This window comes from Amphiura filiformis, chromosome 10 (assembly GCF_039555335.1).
Source record: "Amphiura filiformis chromosome 10, Afil_fr2py, whole genome shotgun sequence".
NCBI lineage: Eukaryota > Metazoa > Echinodermata > Ophiuroidea > Amphilepidida > Amphiuridae > Amphiura > Amphiura filiformis.
Genome location: NC_092637.1, coordinates 57,751,583 through 57,776,752, shown reverse-complemented (window position 1 = coordinate 57,776,752; position 25,170 = coordinate 57,751,583). Strand labels below are relative to the sequence as shown.

The 25,170-nt window shown below is 35.9% G+C and overlaps 1 protein-coding gene across 6 annotated transcripts in view; it reads left to right on the top strand.

Annotated features, from left to right (window-relative positions):
* LOC140163064 (uncharacterized) overlaps nt 1-25,170 on the top strand; it is a 96,316-nt gene that overhangs the window by 47,038 nt on the left and 24,108 nt on the right. For 2 of the 6 annotated variants that reach the window (XM_072186433.1, XM_072186430.1), the window contains exons 30-39: nt 889-957; nt 2,723-2,836; nt 3,929-4,060; nt 4,417-4,485; nt 7,766-7,834; nt 9,080-9,148; nt 9,974-10,087; nt 14,204-14,335; nt 14,708-14,776; nt 21,605-21,874. In XM_072186433.1, coding sequence (XP_072042534.1) covers nt 889-957; nt 2,723-2,836; nt 3,929-4,060; nt 4,417-4,485; nt 7,766-7,834; nt 9,080-9,148; nt 9,974-10,087; nt 14,204-14,335; nt 14,708-14,776; nt 21,605-21,874 — 1,107 coding nt within the window. The remainder of the gene's footprint in view (nt 1-888; nt 958-2,722; nt 2,837-3,928; nt 4,061-4,416; nt 4,486-7,765; nt 7,835-9,079; nt 9,149-9,973; nt 10,088-14,203; nt 14,336-14,707; nt 14,777-21,604; nt 21,875-25,170) is intronic. The other 4 variants (XM_072186434.1, XM_072186432.1, XM_072186436.1 and 1 more) reach the window with 4 other exon arrangements.

The following is a 25,170-nucleotide window of genomic DNA, read 5'->3' as shown; positions in this document are numbered from 1 at the left end:
AAAAAATCCATATCTTCAATATGAAAGGTCAAAATTTTCAATTGATCATCGGCTTTTCCTCCCAGCTACATACACTTTAAGACTATATCATTAAATTTACAAAATTTACTTTGAGGACTGTTATATCTCCAAAATGTGAAAAATATCAAATTTTAATAATTTGTCATAAACTTTGTATTATATCGTGAATTTCCTAAAATGAAAATTATTTGATATCAGAAAGACATTCTTTGTATTCAGAATGCAATTCGATAGGTCTGATGTGCTCTCATGTCCCACAAAAAATGCTGTCGAAACGCTCAAAACGCTCATTCCAGTTCCCTTAAGCAAATGTAAAGGACAATGTCCTTTCTTCTGAGACTAAATTTCACTTAGACCAGGTCTAACTTTAGACCCTGTCTAAATCTTTTGTGCATACGGACCTTAGGACACTTCTTATATAGCACAAATTAGGTAAGGTAGTAACTATTATGTTATAATCCTGTCAATCGGGTAGTGTAGAAAATTATACCAATAGTAATATCAGTTTGTAACAGAATTTTGAACGTACAAAGATCTTTTGACCGAAATACGAATCCCTTGAAAGCCATGGTTTTGATCAAAGGTCATTCATCAAATTTCAATTTTAGCTTTAATTTGGTTTGTTTGTTTGTTTGTTTATTTCTTCTTTATACTGGGTCCATATTCAGGGGAAAATTTAAGAATTCCCATGTTCTTCCATATGGCCCAGTTTCTTTATAATACATATAGGAATTACACAAAATGAGCTATATAACGGAATATCCGAGAAAGCTAGACCGCAAACAATAAAAAACAAAAATGACTGCTTTTACGTCTTATATTAAATGTGAACCTTTTGATCTAGTCTCACTATGCTTGTTCAATTAGGTTCAACGACACCCATGATAACGACAGAACCGTCCACAACGACATACCCATCTACTACAACAGGACAAGGTAAATTCTTATTACCAATTCTCCAGAGATGTTTCATCTTGATGTGTTCATTACTTACTTCATGCTAAATGTATGTGGTACGACAGGACATATAAGTACCACATATTCTTCTACGACAACAGAAACAATCAACAACTGATTTCTGGAGTCATGTCTGTAAATTCATCATATTTTTGTAATGTCTGCGTCTTGTGTGCCGAAATATGTAAGGGAACAATCCAAAAGTTCGATGAAGTCTTATAAACGAAAGTCCTTTCGTTAGGGAGGGAGGGGGTGAAAAAGTCCGATTACATTTGTAAAAAAAGTACACTACGCAAAAAAAGTTTCTTTATGGTTAGGAAATTTACCCGCTATTAAAATCTAATTTTGTACGTTTGCTAAATAATCGCATGCGGGCATGCGGGTGATTGTCCTGCGCATTTTGACACCTCAATCACTACTCTACGACACTCCTACTCTACGACACAGGCCTATTAAAGTTTTCAGCATAAACATGATAAAAGAACACACAAAAAAAAAAAAAAAAAGAAACATGCAGATAACATTTTTTGGTTAATTGCTGAGCACAGTCCACCGTTGGCTTCCCTTACAGCAGCCACGGGGCATCTCATATGAGGCGTCGAATGTTACCTTGCTCAACCCTATTCCACTCGTTGATAACGATGCGACGCAATCCCACCAGAGTTGTATCTGCATGTCTTTGTCTTCTCTTCTTTATCTTCTTTGTTAAGACCAGGGCTTCTGGAGGGCCACTCAAATGTCTCAATTCCGTCTGCTTCCAGGAATGCAGCTGTAATCATGACCTATTTTGAATCCCTTTTCCAAATCCATCTCTCAAAACGCAAGTGTCTTAGTACCCACTCACATTTGTCTTTGATCATTCATCTGCACAATAAGCAAGGATTATCCAACATGCATCAATTAAAATGCTTTAAATTAAATTTGATAAGGCGGGAATAATGAAACCGTCTTCGATCAGTGAATCAGCTCTAAAACCATTGAATAGGCTTCTTTGCAATTTTCATTTTTCGATCTCGTGTTACTTAAACAGTCATATCTTTTCTCAGGAGTGTCGTAGGGTAGTGATTGAGGTGTCAAAATGCGCAGGACAATCTTCCGCATGCGATTATTTAGCAAACTTACAAAAACATTAGCTAGATTTTAATAGTGGGTAAATTTCCTAACCATAAAGAAACTTTTTTGCGTATTTTAGCTAAAACATCGGTCAAGTTGATTCTCTGAAGGATTTGATATATATTTTTCAGTATTTTCTGAAGTACGATATTTACATTTTACAGTGGTTGCTTCAAAATGATTTTAAATCAATATAGAGTGCAGTACTCGCAACCTACAACTTGTAAGTTCATTTTAAAGCAGCTGTACCACACTTTGATTCTTTTTTATTAGAAAATCCAGCAAGTCATTTTTTTGTGCTAAACAAGGTATGAAGCAAAGTATTTTATAATAAAATAAGAATATATGTTTCTTCCAATATATGTTTCTTCCATAAACGTGATCAATATCTTATTGTTGCACCTCCTCCACAACCCCACCCACCATAGCGACGGCCTTGTATCCTATGAATACGGGCTGGTCTTTTCGATATTTGACACTTACGTTAGAGGGGAGGGGGAGGGGAGAGGGTTAGCCTTCTAACGAAATACTTCATCGAACTTGCTGGTTATTCTCTAACAGTACTTTTAACTCGCACTGTTTGTATTGTCCACTGACATTTAAAATGCGTCATTTATCTGTTTTTTTCCAGATCCCTGCATATCTGGTTACTTTGCTTGTTCTCCTTACGGACCATGCATTCCAGACTTCTTCGTTTGTGATGGCTTTCCAGATTGCTGGGACAGCATGACAGATGAAATAGATTGTGAGAATAAGTAGTAGTAGTTTGATGGCATGTAGAATGTAGTGATTTTTTTAAAAAGGTGAACAATGATACCGCTATTTATCTTAAATCTTGTTTGCATCTTTAAAAGGGTTAGACACTTGTATAATCGTATTAGAACAAAAAAAAAAAAAAAAAAAAAAAACATTTTCAAAAAACCTTTCACCATAAAATGTAATGAATAAGTCATATTAAAACTTAAAATATATGTAAATAGCGCCTTCAATTTGTACACAAATGTACAGGTTATAGAATAAAAATACAACAAAAAGGCATAAAAAGATGAATATTTTGATGAAGAAGTAAACATCTATTTTAAAAATTGCTGTTTTATATCTGTTGGTATTGTCCATTGCTAGAATTGAACATTATATAATTTTTAGTTAGAAAAATAATACATGACCGCATCAAACAACCGTGATAGCAACTGATATCGGATTTAGTATTCATTACTCTTGAACCAGACACTGACGGTAAAATTGTTCACTAGATTTTCTTTGTTCTTTCAAAAAAGCCTAGGCCCATCAGGATCAATACATGACTCCACATAGAGCGACCGTTTAAACAAACATAAAACAAAATATATGATGGGATAAGCAAAAATAGTCTGATGTCGATCAAAATCAAAATGCAGTTTTCAATTTAATTACATGAGCCAATCTAAAAGCTTTATTTTCCTGAAAATCCCATTATAATTAGACTTACAGTTTCAGAGATATGGTCATTTTAGTATTGCTCAGAACAGTGAAATACTGCTTATATCTCAAAATCAATATTTCCGACATCTGACTCATTCTGCTTGATCACATCACATATCAACCTGTCGTAAGTGGAACAATGGGATGACACTCGTCTATCGTTGCAGTAAGCTTTGTAAGATTGGAAATTCATAAATTTCAGAACAAACAATAGATTGAAAAATCAGTCATACAAAATACATATAACGAAAAACTTGTAATACCATTATTATACATGTATCTTATATCGACTTCTGTTGTGCGTCATTCAATGTCATATACATCCTTAAGTGATTGAAACACGGGTTTTAAATAATTTCATCTCAAAATAACATAGGTCCATGTCCCAGAGAAGGTGACTTTAGATGTGGTCTTGGTGATGCATACATATGGTATACGCATTGTATTGATGCGCACCTGGTTTGCGATGGATACAATGATTGTTATGACAATTCCGATGAGATCAATTGTAAGATGGGTTTATATATATATGTATATTTTTTTTTGTGGTATTTTTTAAAACTTAAATTGCACTTGAATCAAACCTCTATGCAACAAACTCCAAATTCGACAAAGTACGACATGGCAGATATTCAAACTATGGAAAGGACTGGAGTGAAAGAAAAATATACATAATAAAAAGACGTTTGACACCAATTATGACTCCTTATTCTCTACACTCTTGAAAGTAGGAATTTAGTAATAATATTAATTATAACACTCTTGAAACTAACAATTCAACAACAATGTTTAAAAAAAAAGACACTGATGTTGTGATCACATGAATATGTTCAAAATTTTATAACCGTATTTTTGTTGATTTAGGTCCAACCAACCCAATGTTTACGACAGAACTGATCGACACGACGGAATCATCCACTGCAGTAAAGCAAGGTAAAGTCTCATTACCAAATCTCCTGAAGACTTTCATCCTGATGTTTTCTATGACCCAACTTTATTATCCTTGGTACAACATGACATAATAAGAATAAGTATAGGTACCATTAATTTAGCTACGACAACAGAAAAATCTTGAGTTTGATCAAAAGTCATTCACCCAATTTCAATGTTATCGTTGATTTGTGGTAAATAGAACTTGTTCGAAGCGTCGTTTTTCCGCATATTGCATAGAAGTTACTGACTGAATATGATTTTGTTATAAAGGATTTTAGGAACTAGCGCCCTAAGAGCAACACATTTTTATGTATAGTACCATTTTTTCAAAATGTTTTATTCTTTATCAAATTTTCCCGCCCCTTTGTATTTACTAATTCTTTTTGCCTCTCCTTCGTTTATGCCGCCCCTGTTTTGGCCGCCCCTTCATTTTGGCCGCCCCCTCATTTTGGCCGCCCACTGCTTTTACCCCTGGGGCTGGCACCTAAAGGCCCCCCAAATACGCGCATGAAAACAGAAAAGGAATGAGAGCGTCCTCCTCATCAAATGTTACATACTATGACTTTAAGCTTTAAGAGACCTTGTGTAAAAAATCAAAGATGTGGTGGCAGACTTCAAAAAATCGATTTTCTTTATACATTGCACATGGTCAGACATTGAGTCAACATGTATACATTTGGTTAAAATTTTACCTCTTCATCTATGGTTACCATGGTAACGGCCAAAATATGAATTGACCCAGTTTTCACTATTTTTACCCTTTTCACAACTGGAAAAATGCTTAAATATTAGGTCATATTTCTGTATGAAGAATGTGACTTAAAATAATCTTCTCCCATACAATGAAGTATCCATCCTTGTCCTTTCCAAAAATGAAGTAAACGTAACAATTAATTATTTCAATATGATAGATACCATTTTGTAAAATAGGGTGTTTTTCATTAATTTAATTATGAAAAAAATGATCTTTTTAAAAATGACGTAACCTCCAAAGTGGTGCTTTTTTTTTTAAATTATGTTTTGCAGGGTAGGTAGATAAGGTATTGGTCTACCTATCTATAGAAAAAACAGTTCTGGTAATTATTTTATTGGAGAGCAGTGTTGCTAGAAACTTTGAACTTTTTAGGATTGTTGACATTATAAGGTAGTGTGGAAAAATAGTGGTTTTTGAGCATTTACTTTCACTGAAAATCCTGATTAGGGTTGATAATGTACCAAAAGAAATTGGCATCAATACACCGTAAAGTGAGACACGATTTGATAATATTTTAATGACAGTGTTGCCAGAAAAAACGTCTCTCTGTGAAGCTGTTGCTCATCTTGTTATTACCTATCATACAGCTATGCTGAAAAACGGCCAAATAGACCAGGTAAAAAATGGGCTAGGTCCCACATATGAAAGGAGAAACTGAGGAACAAGAATGTATAAGGTAAAAATCCTGTATCCTGAAAACTTTCCTGTGAGGGCGCTTTTTTTCAAAATGGCTGCCAAAATCCAATGAAAAGCAACTATGCTCTTAAAATAGGCGGATAAAAGATAGAATTTGTTAGATTATGGATTTGTATTTATGAAAGTAATGTATAAATAAGTCGGTATATTAATAAGAAGGTACCAGGAGGTCACAGTTGGGGACGCTTTTCAAAATGGCCGCCAAAATTCAAAGAAAAGCATTATACGTTTACCATAGTCAATTATTAATCAAGAAAGGTATATTAATTAGCTAAATATTAGATCCGGTTAGTTCGAAATGATTGGTTGATGCATTCACGTGTCAAGCGAAATCGCTCTGAAGATTATATTTCTTCAGCTTGCAAAAGCGACGTCGTTTTGGCCTCAGCGATTTGTATCAATTGACCGGCTTGACGGAAGTAAACGTTGAACATGCGCGAGAATCGTTTTTCTGTAAAAGCGATCGAGTATAAATTCAGCTTTATCCACCAAACACAAACGGTTTTACAGAAAACGTTTAAATTCAGAAAACATTTGTAAAAATGTAACGTAAAACATTATTACAAAATGTTCTGAGAAAGTATTTTACAAAAACGTTTGCCGAAATATTTTACAATAATGTTTAAAAATATTCTTGTTTTTTTTTTTTTTTTTTTTTAATAATATTTTAAACATGTTTTCATAATCTTTATAATAAGTTGTCATAACAGATGGATTTTTAAAATTCATATTTTGTATTTCTCTATTTCCCCTCCTGTGTCACGTTTGTGGTACTAGCCTCGTGAGCAATTATAGCGGACGAAAGAGTGTTCTTTTAGCTCTGAGTACCATGGACCCCCTAGCTACTAACGGGAGTAAACAGCTAGGGCCATAATATGTAACAATTCCGATGTCTCCTCATTGTAATAAAAATAGATCTGCACCAAAACGTAATCCAAATTATAAAATATGAAACAACGGAATATCAGAGAAAGCAAACAATGGATGTAAAAATAAATAAATAAATAAATAAATAAATAAATAAATAAATAAATAAATAAATAAATAAATAAAATAAAATAAATTAAAATAAAATAAAATAAAATAAAATAAAATAAAATAAAATAAAATAAAATAAATTAATTAAATGGGCATTTCGTGATCCACAGCCTCATCCCCCACTTTTCTCAAAAAAAGTTGAGATTTTTATACCACTGAAACCTCTGGCTACATAATGTTTATGTACAAAATATTTCTTGCAGATTAATTCGTTCAGCAAAGATATCGTGAAATTTGAATTTCGTTCTGGTGCACCAGAACGAAATTACAACGCATTGTCTATGGACATGATGGAGCAGTGTAATACACATAATCATGCATAACTTAGAAACGCAATATCGGAATCAACTGAAATTTTGGAAATAAGCCTTTTTCGTCACGGTGGATATGTACTGAAAAATGTCATAAAAAGAGGATGCTAGGATCACGAAATACTCCTTTAATTAATAAACAGATAAGTAAATAAATAAATATTTAAATAATAAATATAAATAAATTAATAAATAAATATTAATAAATAAATAAATGAATAATAATAATAATAATAATAATAATAATAATTATAATAATAATAGCAACAGCAACAACAAAAACAACAATAATAATAATAATAATAATAATAATAATAATAATAATAATAATAATAATAATAATAATAATACTAGGAATAAGAATAATAATAATAATAATAATAATAATAATAATAATAATAATAATAATAATAATAATAAAAGTCTGTTTTTACATTTCATATTAAACGTTTTGATCTAGTCTCTATGCTTGTTAAATTAGGTTCAACTACACCCGTGTCAGAGACAGAACCGTCCACAACGACAAACCCATCAACTACAGCAGGACAAGGTAAGTTTTCATTACCAGATGATAATTCCCAAAGATTAAGTGGAATAGTGTGGAACAAGAACTATTTCTTGAAGAAAAGTACGTGAAAAGCAAAAAGCAACACCATTTTGGAAATTATCATCTACGTAAGAATCTTGTATGCATTATCACATAATTTCCTGTGCTGGGTGCCAACTACTGGGCTGTGACTGGGCTGTCCAAGTCAGTGCGTTGGGCACTGACATGTGTTTAGAGTAGAGTATTTTTGAGCTGAGCTTATTTCCACTTGGTTGAGTTGACAGCTCAGTTTGAACAAAATATTAGTAAGGCTTATGAACGCAAAACTTAAAAATATACCGACCTCTTGTGTGTTCCATAATGGAACTGTGATACACGTTTCTGCGATTCCGCATTTACCCCCAATATTATTTCAAGGGTTTTTGTTTTTGTTTTGGTACTTGATTTTATCCACAAGAAAAACAAATACCCTATGGAAACTCCATCTTACCAACCACAGGGATGTTTTATTGGTTTTATAAGTAGGATATGTAGGCCTACTATTAAAATGATAAAATCAGGCAACCATTTATATGGTGACCAGAGAATTTTTAAATGTGAAAATGCATTCCCATCGAAGAAACAGTGACTATCTTTAAACTCTAAGGTCCGTATGCACACAAGAGTTAGACCAGGTCTTTACTATTATTTCCTTCCATTAGTAGCTAGTAACTTCTAAAGCAAGTGTTAAGGAAAATATCCTTTCTCCTGAGACTAAATTTCACTTAGACCAGGTCTAACTTTAGACCCTGTCTATATAAGACTGGTCTGGAAGGGGTCTGCATAAACCGCATGGGCTAAATGTCAATTGGGGTATGTCCGGAGATGGTGTAAAATTAATTTTTAATAGAAAACGTGTTTCCATGTGTTTAAGTTATGGTGCTCATAATGTAGCGAATTTGGCTAAAATGGCGGTTTATGCAGACCCCTTTCAGACCAGTCTTGGAATTTTACAAAACGTACAAAGATCTTTTGACCGAAATACGATTCCCTTGAAACCCATGGTTTTGACCAAAGGTCATTCATCAAATGTCAATTAACTTTAATTTAGTTTCTTTATAATCCATATACGAATTACACAAAATACGCTATATAAGTTAACGGAATATTCGAGAAAGCTAGGCCGCAAACAATAAAAAAATTACCGCTTTTACGTCTTATATTAAATGTGAACCTGTTGATCTAGCCGCACTATGCTTGTTCAATTAGGTTCAACTACACCCATGTTAACGACAGAACCGTCCACAACGACATACCCATCTACTACAACAGGGCAAGGTAAATTCTTATTACCAATTCTTCAGAGGTGTTTCATCTTGATGTGTTTATTACTTACGTCATGCTAAATGTATGTGGTACGGCATGACATATAAGTACCACAGATTCTTCTACGAAAACAGAAACAATCAACAACTAAAATTCTGGAGTCATGTCTGTATATTCATCATATGTTTGTAATATCTGCGTCTGGTGTGCCGAAGTATGTAAGGAGACAATCCATGTATCGATGAAGTCTTATAAACGAAAGTCCTTTCGTTATGGAGGGAGGGGGTCAAAAAGTCGATTACGTTTGTAAAAAAGTAGTTAAAACATCGGTCAAAGTTGATTTTTCTAAAGGATTTAATATATAATTTATTAGTATTTTCTGAAGTACGATATTTACATTTTCAGTGGTTGCTCAAAATGATATTCAAATCAATATAGAGTGCAGTACTCGCAACCTGCAACTTGTAATTTCATTTTTAAAGCAGCACTTTGATTAGTTTTTATTAGAAAATCCAGCAAGTCATTTTTTCGTGCTAAACATGGTTTGTTTCTTCAAATATCTGTTTCTTCCATAAACGTGACCAATATCCTATTGTTGCACCTCCTCCACAACCCTATCCACCATAGCGACGGCCTTATATCCTATGAATACGGGCTGGAATTTTCGGTATTTGACACTTACGTTAGAGGGGAGGGGGAGGGGTTAGCCTTCTAAACGACTTTCGTTTATTAGACTTCAACTAACTTGCTGGTTGTTCTCTAACAATACTTTTAACTCGCACTGTTTGTTTTGTCCACTGACATTAAAAATGCTCCATTTATCTGTTATTTTTTCAGATCTCTGCACACCAGGTTACTTTGCCTGTTCTCCTGACGGACCATGCATTCCTGACTACTATATTTGTGATGAATTTCCAGATTGTTGGGAAACCATGATAGATGAAATAGATTGTGAGAATAATTTTGATTGCAATAATAAGTGCTAACATTGCCCACGGTTCTTTGATGGCATATAGAATGTAGTGATTAAAAAAAAGGTGAACAATGATACCGCTATTTATCTTAAATCATGTTTGCATCTTAAAAAGGGTTAGACATTTGTATAATCGTATTAGAACAAAAAAAAGCAAAAAGACTAACAAATGGCAAGTACATTTTCAAAAAACTTTTTACCATAAAATGTAAGGAAAAAGTCATATTAAAATTTAAAATATATGTAAATAGCGCCATCAAATTCTACACAAATGTACAGGTTATAGAATAAAAATACAACAAAAAAGATGATTATTTTGATGAAGAAGCAAATTTTTCAGCTATGTTAAACATAGTATCCCCGTATGATTTAGTATGGGTGGCAACTGGACTAAATGCTGAAACCTTTCCTTTATATCCTCTATGACAGAAGGAGTGGCGACCTCTGTCTTATTCAGCCATTGACAAGAAATATGAGTTTACATTTAGGCACCAGGGTTAAAGCCCCTGCTATGAAGTCTGGACCATCTAAGTCACCGTTAGACTATGCTAACATCAATGACGGTTTGATCTCAAAGCCAGTTGATACCATCCCTGGACGGACCAAACCTGATGCAGATAAGGATGGTCAAGACAAATGTGTACAAAGGACATTTACCATCAGCACTTTCAACATCAGAACTCTCAACTCATTAGCCAAAAAAGAAGAACTTGCTCATGAAGCCGCACATTATGGCATTGACATCATATGTCTGCAGGAACACCGGATTTGTCACAATGACTCCCTCTTGCAGGAAGATCTGAATGGATACAGATTAGTCACCTCTTCAGCATGGAAGAACCAAAGGAATGCTGCCACTGGTGGAGTAGGCTTCTTAATCTCTCCAAGAGCCCTCAATTCCTGCATGTCCATTATTAGTCATAATGAACGGATTATGGAAATTTCTCTGCTGGGCAATCCAACATCCACAGTTCTCTGCTGCTACAGTCCACATAACGAACAACCTGAAGAAGCTGTTATCTCCTTCTACCAAGAACTCTCTTCTACAGTTAATGCCATCCCAGCTCATAACTTACTTATAATCGGAGGAGACTTTAATGCTCAGCTTGGGCCATTGGATGCTCTCTTCACACCTGCTAAAGAAACCAATAGAAATGGCAACCACATGAAAGACTTCCTGCAGGAACATAACCTCATAGCCACAAACACAAGGTTTCAAAACCGCATCAACAGATTATGGACACATAGGCGTCCTAATGGCCAACTAGTTCAACTAGACTTTGTCCTGGTAAGAAAGAAGTGGATCAACTCAATCAAGAATTCACGTGCATACAGCTCCTTCGAGGGTGTGAACTCGGACCAGAGGATTGTTTCATGCAAATGTCAAATCAGCTACCGGAAATGCAGAACTTCCATGAAAGACCCAATGAAGCGTATTAACTGGAAGAAGGTTACCAGAGACACCATCCTGGGTGAGCAGTTTGTGGTAGCAGTCTATAACCGCTTTAGTTCTCTACACGATGAGCTACAAGAACCCAATATTAGCACCACTTATGATACCTTAGTTGCGGCTAATGAGGAAGTTGCACTGGAGATGCTCCCTAAAAAATCCAAGCAGTCCTACAACATTGCTGCATCAGATAAAGTCACTGAGGCAAGATATGTCTTAAAGAGTGCATCTATGAAACACAATGCTAGATCCACCCGAGCCTCACAAAAGCTCCTCGAATCGGCCAAAGTTACTCTTGATAAAGCCTACACAGAAACTCTGGAGTCCTCTATTCAAAAGAAGACAGAGGAACTTGTCAACCTCCATCATGAATATAAACATGCAGCTTCTTGTGAACTCCTCCGGGAGATTACTGACACCAAATCTGCTCCTGTGGTTAGAGTGAAAGGCAACACATCTGAAAAGCGTCGTGACAACTGGTTTCTACACTTTTCCAACTTACTAGGGAAACCAGAGCAAGACGTAAACCTTTAACAGCAACGTCTCTGACGATCTCCCAATACACACTGGTCCATTTACTATGGAGGAACTGCAAAAAGGTCTGAGCAAGCTCAACAAGTCAAAAACACCTGGTCCTGTCAACATACCAGCCATTGTTTGGAAAACCCCACTCTTCCATCAGCAACTGCTTGATTTCTGTAATGAAACCATGAAGGGAAATAAGCCAAAAGCCTTGTCAAGATCCACAATTATACCTCTCCCGAAGAAAGGGATCTTTCACAACCATCAAATTATAGAGGTATCACACTGTCAGCACTTGCTGCCAAGCTGTATAACACTATGCTGCTCAACAGGATTTCTCCTCATCTAGATCCTATTCTCAGACGTAACCAAAATGGTTTTCGCAAGGGTAGATCAACCACACCACAGATTATAGCCCTTAGAAGGATAATAGAAGAGCTTAAAATCTCAAACAAGCAGGCATATTATTGTGTTTGTTGACTTCTCAAAAGCTTTCGACAGTGTTAACCGGAAGGCCATGCTGCATATTCTTCGTAATTTTGGGATCCCTCAGGAGATTGTGATAGCTATTGCAATAATGTATGATAATCCTTCAAGTTTTGTGCAAACAGGTGATGGACCAACTGAAGAGTTTCTCTCTACTGCTGGAATCCTGCAGGGTGACACTTTGGCCCCTTACCTTTTTGTGATAGTGGTAGATTATCTCCTCAGACAGTCGATAGACACTGACAAGTCCAAAGGGATTGACATCATGCCCAATAAGACGAGCAGAGAGAAGAACAAGTATCTAACCGATCTTGACTACGCAGACGACATAGCTTTAACAGCTACGTTATCACAAGATGCCCAAGATCTTCTGTCATCTTTAGAAGATGCTTCCGCCAAAGTTGGCCTCTTTCTCAATTCCAAGAAGACAGAATATATGTGTATTAATGGAGATAAGAACCCAACTCCAATCCTTTCTCGGGATGGCACACAACTCAAGGAGGTGTCGGACTTTAAATATCTTGGTTCATTTGTTGCCGACAGCAAGAAAGACTTTCTGACTCGCAAAGCTCAAGCATGGAAAGCTTGCAACAAGCTGCACACCATCTGGCAGTCCAACATATCAAGAAATACCAAGCTTGCCTTCTTTAGAGCCTGCATAGAGAGTATCCTCTTATATGGAAGTGAGACCTGGACAATGAAGAAAGATCTTCAGTACCGTCTTGATGGTACCTACACCCGGCTGTTGATGAGGGTTCGAAATATATCCTGGCGTGAACATAAAACCAAAGCAGAGATCTATGATGGTGTTCCACAGGTGTCCTCCATCGTTGCTCAACGGCGAGCTAGATTTGCAGGCCACTGCTACCGTGCAAAAGACCAAATAATTTCAGATGTCATCTGTATGAGGCTTCCACGAACATGTAGAGGAAGAAGACCATTCAACTACATCGACTGTGTGGCAAGGGACGTCAATCAAGAAATTAATGACCTCCCAAATCTGATGGCTGATAGAGATTCCTGGAAAAGAATTGTAAACTCTTTTCGGATGCGTCCGCAAGATAGATAGAAACATAGCTGAAAATATAGATGTATATCAGTGTGATATCTGTAGGTATTGTCCATGTCCAGAATTGAAAATTATATAATATTTTGTTAGAAAAATTAATAATGACCGCATCAAATAACCTTTGGAATATTCTCAAGGCAGATGACAGGTGATATTGGATTAAGTATTAATTTCTCTTGAACCAGAGACCTCTACACATATGCCACTATGCTATAGGCTTTTTAGGCTGATTTGAGCATTTCGTTTTAGAATGGTCCCATCCGGATCAATGCGTGTCTTCACGTGGAGCGAAATAAAACAAAATAACAACGTGTCGTAAGTAGAAAAATGAGATGACAATCGTCTATCGTTTCAGTGAGCTTTGTAATATTGGACATTCATAAATTTTAGAACAAACAAAAGACTTAAAAGTCAGTTTTACAAAATGCAAGTAACGAACAACTTATAACACTACCATTATTACACATGCATCTTATATCGCCTTTTATTGTGCGTTCTTCAATGTCATCTACATACTTAAGTGATTAAAACACGGTTTTTAAATAATTTCATCTCAAAATAACATAGGTCCATGTCCCAGAGAAGATGACTTTAGATGTGGTCTTGCTGGTGGATACAGATGGCATTCGTATTGTATTGATGCGCACCTGGTTTGCGATGGATACGATGATTGTTATGACAATTCCGATGAGATCAATTGTAAGATGGGTTTATATATTTTTTGGGTTTTTTGTTTTGTTTTTGTTTTTTTTTTGGTATTTTTTAAAACTTAAATTGCACTTGAATCAAACCTCTATGCAACAAACTCCAAATTCGACAAAGTACAACATGGCAGATATTCAAACTATGGAAAGGACTGGAGTGAAAGAAAAATATACATAATAAAACGACGTTTGACACCAATTATGACTCCTTATTCTCTACACTCTTGAAAGTAGGAATTTAGTAATAATATTAATTATAACACTCTTGAAACTAACAATTCAACAACAATGTTTAAAAAAAAAGACACTGATGTTGTGATCACATGAATATGTTCAAAATTTTAAAACCGTATTTTTGTTGATTTAGGTCCAACCAACCCAATGTTTACGACAGAACTGATCGACACGACGGAATCATCCACTGCAGTAGAGCAAGGTAAAGTCTCATTACCAAATCTCCTGAAGACTTTCATCCTGATGTTTTCTATGACCCAACTTTATTATCCTTGTACGTGGTACAACATGACATAATAAGAATAAGTATAGGTACCATTAATTTAGCTACGACAACAGAAAAATCTTGAGTTTGATCAAAAGTCATTCACCCAATTTCAATGTTATCGTTGATTTGTGGTAAATAGAACTTGTTCGAAGCGTCGTTTTTCCGCATATTGCATAGAAGTTACTGACTGAATATGATTTTGTTATAAAGGATTTTAGGAACTAGCGCCCTAAGAGCAACACATTTTTATGTATAGTACCATTTTTTCAAAATGTTTTATTCTTTATCAAATTTTCCCGCCCCTTTGTATTTACTAATTCTTTTTGCCTCCCCTTCGTTTTTGCCGCCCCTATTTTTGCCGCCCCTTCATTTTGGCCGCCCCCTGCTTTTACCCCGGGGGCTGGCACCCCAAAGGCCCCCCAAATACGCGCATGAAAACAGAAAAGGAATGAGAGCGTCCTCCTCAGCAAATACTATGACTTTAAGCTTTAAGAGACCTTGTGTACAAAATCAAAGATGTGGTGGCAGACTTCAAAAAATCGATTTTCTTTATACATTGCACATGGTCAGACATTGAGTCAACATGTATAAATTTGGTTAAAATTTTACCTCTTCATCTATGGTTACCATGGTAACGGCCAAAATATGAATTGACCCAGTTTTCACTATTTTACCCTTTTCACAACTGGAAAAATGCTTAAATATTAGGTCATATTTCTGTATGAAGAATGTGACTTAAAATAATCTTCTCCCATACAATGAAGTATCCATCCTTGTCCTTTCCAAAAATGAAGTAAACGTAACAATTAATTATTTCAATATGATAGATACCATTTTGTAAAATAGGGTGTTTTTCATTAATTTAATTATGAAAAAAATGATCTTTTTAAAAATGACGTAACCTCCAAAGTGGTGCTTTTTTTTAAAATTATGTTTTGCAGGGTAGGTAGATAAGGTATTGGTCTACCTATCTATAGAAAAAACAGTTCTGGTAATTGTTTTATTGGAGAGCAGTGTTGCTAGAAACTTTGAACTTTTTAGGATTGTTGACATTATAAGGTAGTGTGGAAAAATAGTGGTTTTTGAGCATTTACTTTCACTGAAAATCCTGATTAGGGTTGATAATGTACCAAAAGAAATTGGCATCAATACACCGTAAAGTGAGACACGATTTGATAATATTTTAATGACAGTGTTGCCAGAAAAAACGTCTCTCTGTGAAGCTGTTGCTCATCTTGTTATTACCTATCATACAGCTATGCTGAAAAACGGCCAAATAGACCAGGTAAAAATGGGCTAGGTCCCACATATGAAAGGAGAAACTGAGGAACAAGAATGTATAAGGTAAAAATCCTGTATCCTGAAAACTTTCCTGTGAGGGCGCTTTTTTTCAAAATGGCTGCCAAAATCCAATGAAAAGCAACTATGCTCTTAAAATAGGCGGATAAAAGATAGAATTTGTTAGATTATGGATTTGTATTGATGAAAGTAATGTATAAATAAGTCGGTATATTAATAAGAAGGTACCAGGAGGTCACAGTTGGGGACGCTTTTCAAAATGGCCGCCAAAATTCAAAGAAAAGCATTATACGTTTACCATAGTCAATTATGAGGTATAATTGACCAGATTTTGGTTTAATTTAAGTATTGATGACAGTAATGTAACGCTAAATTAAGATTTCAATAGGTAGCTACCAGGAGGTCACAGTTGAGGCGCTTTTCAAAATGGCTGCCAAATCCAATGAAAAGCTTATATATATGGTACACCGTCACTTAAGAGGCATAATTGATCTGAATTTGGATTAATATTTATCAAAGTACAGTATAATCAGTCACAAAGCCTCAGATAATGTTATTGAAAACAAATATTTGAAACATTGAAATAGTTGTCTTTGATGTAATCGTAGTCTTCAATCATTGTCACCTCTAAGTTATCGTTTTGAAGGTGCAAAAGAACGAGTCACCAAGTCAAGATGACCACTAAAATGTCCACAGGAATAATTTATGTTCACGAAGGGCAACATATTAACTAAATATACTACGCCAAGAAAGTATCCTTACCCCAGGGGGCCACTCAACTTTGGAAGCGACGGTATGTGCCTGTCAACCCTCTTTTGAAGTCGACTAATACCCGATGACCCCCTTTTTAAAGTCATACCCCCTTTTTTAAAGTCATACCCGATGACCCCCTTTTTTAGTTGCGGCTACCCAATGCCCCCCCTTTTTGGTTGCGGCAACCCAATACCCCCCCCTTTTTTTCTAGAAGAACATCATAAAAATGCAACAAAATAATGTCAAAACTGTCAAATTTTGCTCCATTTTTTTTCAAAAAATTCTTCCCGATGACCCATTTTTGAAATCTTATACTCAATGACCCCTTTTTTCAAAATATTATACCCAATGACCCCCTTTTTTATTTTGTTTGTACCCAATGACCCCCTTTTTTAAAGTAACGCTTTGTTACCGATAGGCCCCTACTTCGCGACACCGGTAGGCACATACCCGTCACTTCTAAAGTTGAGTGCCCCCCCCCGGATCCAAGTTACGCTTGGAAAAATAAGCACAATTATTTCAAAACTTAACCATATTGGGGTAAATCCTGCACATTATGACACCACATTGAATCCAATGTGACCTCAAGAAGAAAAGTTACAAGCAATTGAAAAGACGAAGGTCCAGTTTTAAAAGTGACAAATTGGTCTATACGATGTGCAAAAAGATTCCAACAAGCGCAACAAAGATACTACACAGTTTCTTCAATGAAGCTTTATTTTAAAGCAATATATATTTCAGTTTTTACTTCTCTGTACTTTTCATAACTTGTATTTTTTTCAGCTCGTTTGTTGCAGTTTCCTTTTGTTCCTTTTCTTTTAAATCAAAGGCACACACAAATTAGCCATTTACCACTCTCAAACCAGATGTCTAGTCCGTGTTGTTTTGAATAGGCCAGTGTGTCACTTTTTAACTTTGCTTCTTGAAGTTACAGCAGAAGTAACTGGCATTGCATGTGCCGTTGACTCGATGGCTTTAGTCAGGACATTTACACCTACCAGTCATGTATGAGGATTTCGCTTTTGCCAGTAGGCCTATATGCAAGACAATGATATATTGTTGCATTTTTCCTTGACATAAAGCATCAAGTATGTTGAGAGAAAAACAAGAGGTATGACAATAATAACATCCAAAGTTATCGCCAGGTAATCACAGTTGTCTTGTGATTTCAACAGTTTCTTTACCAACATCGATAACAAAGCAGTCTATTGGTGTCAAAGAAGGAAAAGGTTTTAGCAGACTCAAAGTGCAGCTATCTTCTTTTCAGAGAATGCAACGTTTTCTCAAATGAAGATATATATGACCTATATGCCGCTTTGATTTCAGATAGGCTAGATAATGAAGAATAATTTTCTTAATGTAGTGATATCGATGTGAGTGATCTCGAAGATAAACACACAATAAAAGAATTCAGTGAAACCAAGAAGAGTATGAAGTAAATATCCTGCCCTTTGTCAATACATAGGGACAATTCTCTGGTGGTCATTTTGGAGATTTGGTGATCATATTAGCCATCTTGACTCGCTATAGCACTTTGTAGCTCGCTATATAGCACTCTGAAACACTTGCTTAGAGGTGACAATGATCAAAGACAACTATTGAATGATTCATCAAAGAAAACTATTACATTCTCTTATCAAAGACAACTTTCTTTCTTAACATCTGTGGCTTTGTGGCTGATATCATGCCGCTCTTTTTGGTGGCCATTTTGAAAGGCAACCTCAACTGTGACCCCGGTATCTTCCTATTATTACATTGGCTTAATTTTACTGTACTGGGATCAATATTAATTCAAGATCTGGTCAATTATACCTCTTTTTAAGTGACTATTTTAAGTTTAACGGTGTACTATGTTGGTCCGACGTTTTGAAAAGTGCCCTCAGCTGTGACCTCCTTGCACCTTCCTATTAATATCTTGACGTATATTTACATTACTGCTATCAATGCTTAACCAAAATCTGGTCAATCATACAGTGGCGTGGCACCAGTTATCATATGGGAGGGGCACCAACCAATATGGGTGGCAGTCCGGTTTTTGGGATTCTTAAAATTCAGATCGATTGGGGCCATGTAACCCTGTGCCCCTATGATGTTACGCCACTGCAATCATACCTCATAAGTGACTATTTTAACCATATATATGCTTTTCATTGGATTTTGGCGGCCATTTTGAAAAGCGTTCCCAACTGTGACATGTTGGTACCATTCTATTAATACCTTGATATAGTTATACATTACTTTCATCAATACAAATCCGAAATCTAGTCACTTATATCTTTTATGCGACCTTTTTAAACGTATAGTAGCTTTTCATTTTGAATAACGCGCCCTCACAGGAAGTTCTCAGGATACATGGTTTTTATTTTTACCTCATAAATTCTTGTTGCTCATGAAAAACTGGTCCAGAAAAACCATGTGAGAATGTTTCCTTTCATGTGTGGTAACATTTTTAACCTGGTCTAACTCTTATTTTATGGAAAAATACCTATCTTTATGGCAACACTGTTTGTCTATGTTAAAATTACCAAAACTTTTTTTATTTATTTGGGTACAGTACTATCTAGTCCAGCCACACTGAAAAATATAACACATAAAAAGCACCACTTTGGAGGTTACAGCTCATTGAATATTGCTATATTTCAGAAAGTCAAAATTACGAAAAAACACCCCTATTTGAAACAATGGAATATCCCAAGTAGGACAGACTGTTTGTTAAAACAACTGTATTTTTAGAAAGCTTAGATGTTGCCAATTATGTCGTGGAACTCTCAAGGTTTACCTCTATTTTTCCTTTATATGGTGAATCCTGAAACTTGTTATTTTTTAGCCTTGTAAAAGTGCCGAAATAGTCTAAAACCGGTCATTTTGATGGTTTGGCCGTTGCTATGGTAAGGAAGGTGCAGTGATGAAATAATTTGGATTTTTGTAGACTTTGACCAAAGTTGCATCCTGATATAAAGTAAGAAGAAATTCCATTTTTTGAAGTCTGCCAACTATTTTTGATTTTCTTTGATTGGTACGCAATACTACTCTTAATAATGCCCGAATTCAGTTGAAACAGCAAATATCGCGCGATTTTGAGAATACAAAAAATTTTGGTTTTGTTTTTGCTGATCTACGCACTTTGCCACCTGTTACTTTGCTATTAAATGTTTAGCAATTGTTTTTGTTATTGCTGTTTTTCACTAGTTTGTTCGTTCGTTTGTTTGTTGTCTCGTTATTTTCTTAAATCCACATAACACCGTGTATAGCCCTAAGTCGCTTGGGGACATTTGGATGGCGGTATCATTATGTGTTTCATTGATTATTAAAAATAGCTTACCCTTCATAAAGTTGTACTTCAGGAATTTAAAAGTTTCATACCATACAGTATACTCATCTAGAAAAGACAATAATAATTATCATTGATGTGATTAATTTGAATACCATGTATGTTACAGTGACTGAAATGATCATTGAGTCCATTTATATAAAAAGGAATATGTGACGTGTCATGTCAAAAGGAGACACTTTTGGGCAGGATCGTAAATGGAGAAATAGCCAAATATCTGCCCGGGGTGATTTCTTTTTCACAGTTTGGGTTTGCTGCAAATTTGTGATGTTATTAATGTTTAAAATATTGTCTGATCGTTTCAGACCGGAATATAACTGGCATCTTGTATTTTTTTGAGACATTTTTCAAGGTAATTCCTACTCTCAACATTGTCAATAATATTTTTAAAGGCCGATATCTCAATGTCCAATTTTATAATACCATAACTTACGAACTCGATATCTTTGCTTAGGAATATCCGATTTCATTGGGGAAAACGGCGTTGTGGAGCAAAATAAAAATATCTCTATATTAAAGATATGTAGAAACCTCAAAATTGATAACCTGCCCAAAAGTGTCTCCTTTTGACATGACACGTCACATATATTATAAAATGTTTTCTATAGCGATGGATTGTAGAACAGTCTGATACACATAAAGGATAACGACCATATGTTTTAAGGTGGGCCCATTCGTTACATTTCACGTTTGTTTCAAAGTTGCACCGTTTTTTTAAATTTATTTTTAAGTAAACTCGTTATACTTTACACCCTTAATTTTTTGTGGGTATTATGTTTTGATATATTTTCGAAATTTTGATAAAGAGAAAAGTACAATGCAAAGAGTAGCTGCAAATTTATACACTTCTAGCTGAGAACTTTCATGGGTCGTATTACTTGTTAGAGTTCAAATTTTCAGGGGCGTAACAAGCGGGTGGACATGGTGGACGAGGTCCATGGGCCTCGATGGTTCAGGGGTCCCGAACAAAAGCGAAACTGAAATAAGGGGTTCAGCTTGAGGTTCAGATGAATAAAAGCAGAGCATTCATGGCCGAAATTGTAACACTTACCACACTTTCACTAAAATATACACAGTGAAGCGAAGAGTTAAACGTAAAGTAAACATTAGGGGGTGGGGGCGCAAATAGACAACTTTTCCCAGGCTTATTAATAATAATCGTATGGTATTGCATATAATATGAATTTCCCATCTTTCCTCTCTCTCCCCTCCTTTTTCCTCTTTTGTTCCTTACACTGGGGGGCGAGGGCCCTTATAGGCAATTTTTGCCGGGGTATTGCCCCTTCCCGCCCCCTTGCGGCAGCTACGCCACTGCGCCACTGATGATATGTAAGTTCAGTGTTTGGTTTGACCGTCGTTTTATTTGTGTATGTGCACAGGTTCTTGTCACAGCGACCAGTTTCAATGTAACGATGGTGACTGCTTTCCGTTTTATTGGTATTGCGACGGATTTTTTGACTGTGACGATACTAGTGATGAACCGCCTGGTTGCTACTGTAGATTCACAGAAATCGTATGCGATGATGGTGGATGCATCGATGTAAATTTAGTGTGTGATGGTAAAGCAGATTGTGATGATGGCAGTGATGAAGCAGCCTGTGACCTCACAACCATTTACTTGGAAGATTTAGCTACAACTGCTTTACCAGGTACTTTCAAAGAACTGACTTAGCCCCCCAAAAAAAACCCCCCCAAAATGAACATGTTTCACATATCCTCCCGCTTCCTTTATTGAGATTTCTTCAATTATATTTTTATTGGTTGAAATTCTCGCGATTCACAATACAATGCGCCGCCAACGGTTGCTCTTGCTTGTCCAAACTTTGACCTTTAAGGTCGACATCGCCTTCCTAGCCACCATTGGGTTTTTACGCGAGTGTGATAATAGTAATGCTGAAAACAGCTTCACAAAGGATAACGTGTGTGATCAATAGATCGAAAATGGATATACTACAATTATTGTAAACTTCTGTAAGTGTACATTCGCGTGAACGTAATAATATTGACATTTACACCCACGATGACATGTTCCCGTGTTGAATTCGTAAAAAACCTATTCCTCCTTTTTTTTCAAAAACCCGGACGTGAAACATGTTCTTTATTTAACTTGGCCTTAAATCTCGTCATGCCAAAGGGGTAGGGATGTTGTACTAACCCCCCTGATTTATGTTTTCCTGAATTTAATATTTAAATGTATGTATATATATGATCATTTAGCCAAAATCACATGTTGGCGTATCATTTTTTTTATAGCAGTTCACTTTTGTTTTATTATGATTGGCATCGGGGTACAACCCCACTGAGCGATCCAAATATGAAGAAGGGTGAAGTACTGTCCTTATATTTATGGTTGTGAGGAATGCTATTAATCATTGCAGAACACTGAAGGATTTTTGGTTTAATTTTTGGTTACACGTTTTATGCTTAAGAATGCTTCCGCTTTATGTTTCTTTTGTTCGCTATAAACGCTTTGTCAACCACTTTGCACGTACACCACAGCTGCGTCCGCCAAAATCTAAGTGTTTCTAGAACGGTTTTATAATAAGAAACAAAACAATGCTAATATATAGCACATAGTTATGAAGCCTGATTACCTTTCTGAAATAGCCGAGTGGGCGGATTTCCAATGACATTATTTTTGTGTAAGAACTGAAGCACCCTATGTATAACATAATATATGATTATTAAATGCACATCATATCGATTTGTGACACCCGATCCTGGTATAGTTGATGTCGTTTAAGGGGCAGAGTTTTTTATTTTAATTTTGATATAGTACAAACTATTTTTTTTTGGAATTTAGTGAAAAACAGATGAAAATTCTTTGTTAAAATGACATTATGGTAATCCAACCTTTTATTTTCAGAAATTAACTCTGGGGTCTAATGTTGACTTTTTGCATAAAAGTATAAAACCCACCAGATTTCCACCTAAACTCCTTGACAAAAATCTGAGTTTAGACGTTCTCATCGTAATCCAATTCGCAGTCTCTGGCCCAGACTGCATGATATGTTACGAACGACCTGATGCTTGATGCTTGATATGAAGCAAATAGAATGAATATGGGCTATTCGTAGGTACTCACTTGCTCACATTATATACAACGGTTGTGAATAAAAAATGGACCTCTACAACCTATGGAGGGTGGCTGTTGGTAGCATCTCTCTCAGGACTGGTAGAGCCAAGCTTTGATTCCGGCGAACTGAAGGCGCTGAAACAGCCATGGTATATAGGAATGGTGCAGGATATAATAGGAGTGGAGGTTCTGGTAGTGTTCTGTTTTGCCGAATGGATGATATGACACGGCGGGAGGGGGGGGACTGGGGGGTATATTTACCAGGCCATGGTGGATTTTGTAGAATATAGAGCATTGATGAACTAGTCTCCGTATGGCAAGAAAGTCCCATTCTAGTTTGTGAAGCATGTCAGAAACACAATCCATTGTGTTGTTATTATTGAGCACAAATCTCGCTGCGGCAGAGGAGTACTCAAGCTTCGTTCTTACAAGGTCTTGGTATGCACGATATTTAACATTTGCCAATACGCCATGGATGCTACGTGCGCTGGCAAAAACGGTATTTATATGTTGCTTCCAATCACGGGTTTTAATAATGGTGACTCCAGGGTATCTGTGACTGTTGGTTTCCTCAATGTGGTGCCCATCAACCTGGTACGTGTGTCAAAATGGCTTAGTCGTACGTGTTATATATAGAGAGTGACTGGCATTTGGTTGCGTTAAAGGACATCGTGCATGTGTCGGCCCATTGGAAAACTTTAATCAAATCATCTTGGAGAAAATACTGGTCCTCGGTACTTTTAATCTCCCTGCATAGTATGATGTCGTCAGCAAAAAGCCTCAGAGTTGAATTTACGTCAGCCACAATGTCATTTATATAGACAAGAAAGAATGTCGGCCCAAGTACTGAGCCTTGAGGGACTCCAGGCAGAACCGGGCTCCATTTCGATTGATATCCATTCACTACAACACTCTGCTCTCTCCCTGCCAAGAGGTCTTGGCTTCAGTGCAATGTCTTGCCTGTAATGCCATAATGACGGAATAGTGCTTTCATATTCATATTCATTTTCATATTCATATTCATATTCATATTCATATTCATATTCATATTCATATTCATATTCATATTCATATTCAATTTATTCCCATCAAAAATCACATACATAATAACACCAACAACTTTATATAAAAACAAGATGGAGGAGGTGCAACTAAAAGCAAAAGCATATAATTGAAGACCGAATTAAAAAGACTAGTTTGCGTATGACGTCCTGCCAATCAGACCAAAAATGCCATACTGCGCAGGTCAGCAACCAATCACGGCGCGCCTTTGTCATGACGTCAGACGCAAACTAGTCTTTTTAATTCGGTCTTTTATTATAACAAAACGTTGCACCACCTGACAATTAAATCAAACACTCAAACACCAACCAGACATACAAACAAGACATTACAAGAGCGGTGGCTGAGAACACACACACACAAAGCAAAAAAATAAATATATGAGAAAAGAATCATTTACATTACAGACATTTGATCAATTAACTCATTCAAATCCGAACTCAAGGAACGCCTGTGAAATCGGACAGGTAGACCATGTACCTCACACGACGGCAAATGGCCCCAGAGCCACCAGGGTCAAAGAGCCCATATAATAAGAGGAAAGAAAACCTGCAAAGTAATAAAAAATAAATAAATAAAATTTAATTACATTATATTTAAACTGGTTTTATATTTTATTTTTTCTGGTGGAGAGATGAAATACTTTTCTAAAAGAATTTACACTGACAGCCGTTTTAACGAATTCAGGTAAATTGTTCCAAAACTTTGGTCCTGTGGTGAGGACATTTTTCATTTTGTAAATTTCAGGTCGGTAATTTGTTTTATAGCTGTATGGACGCTTTATTAATCAGTGAATACATGATCAAA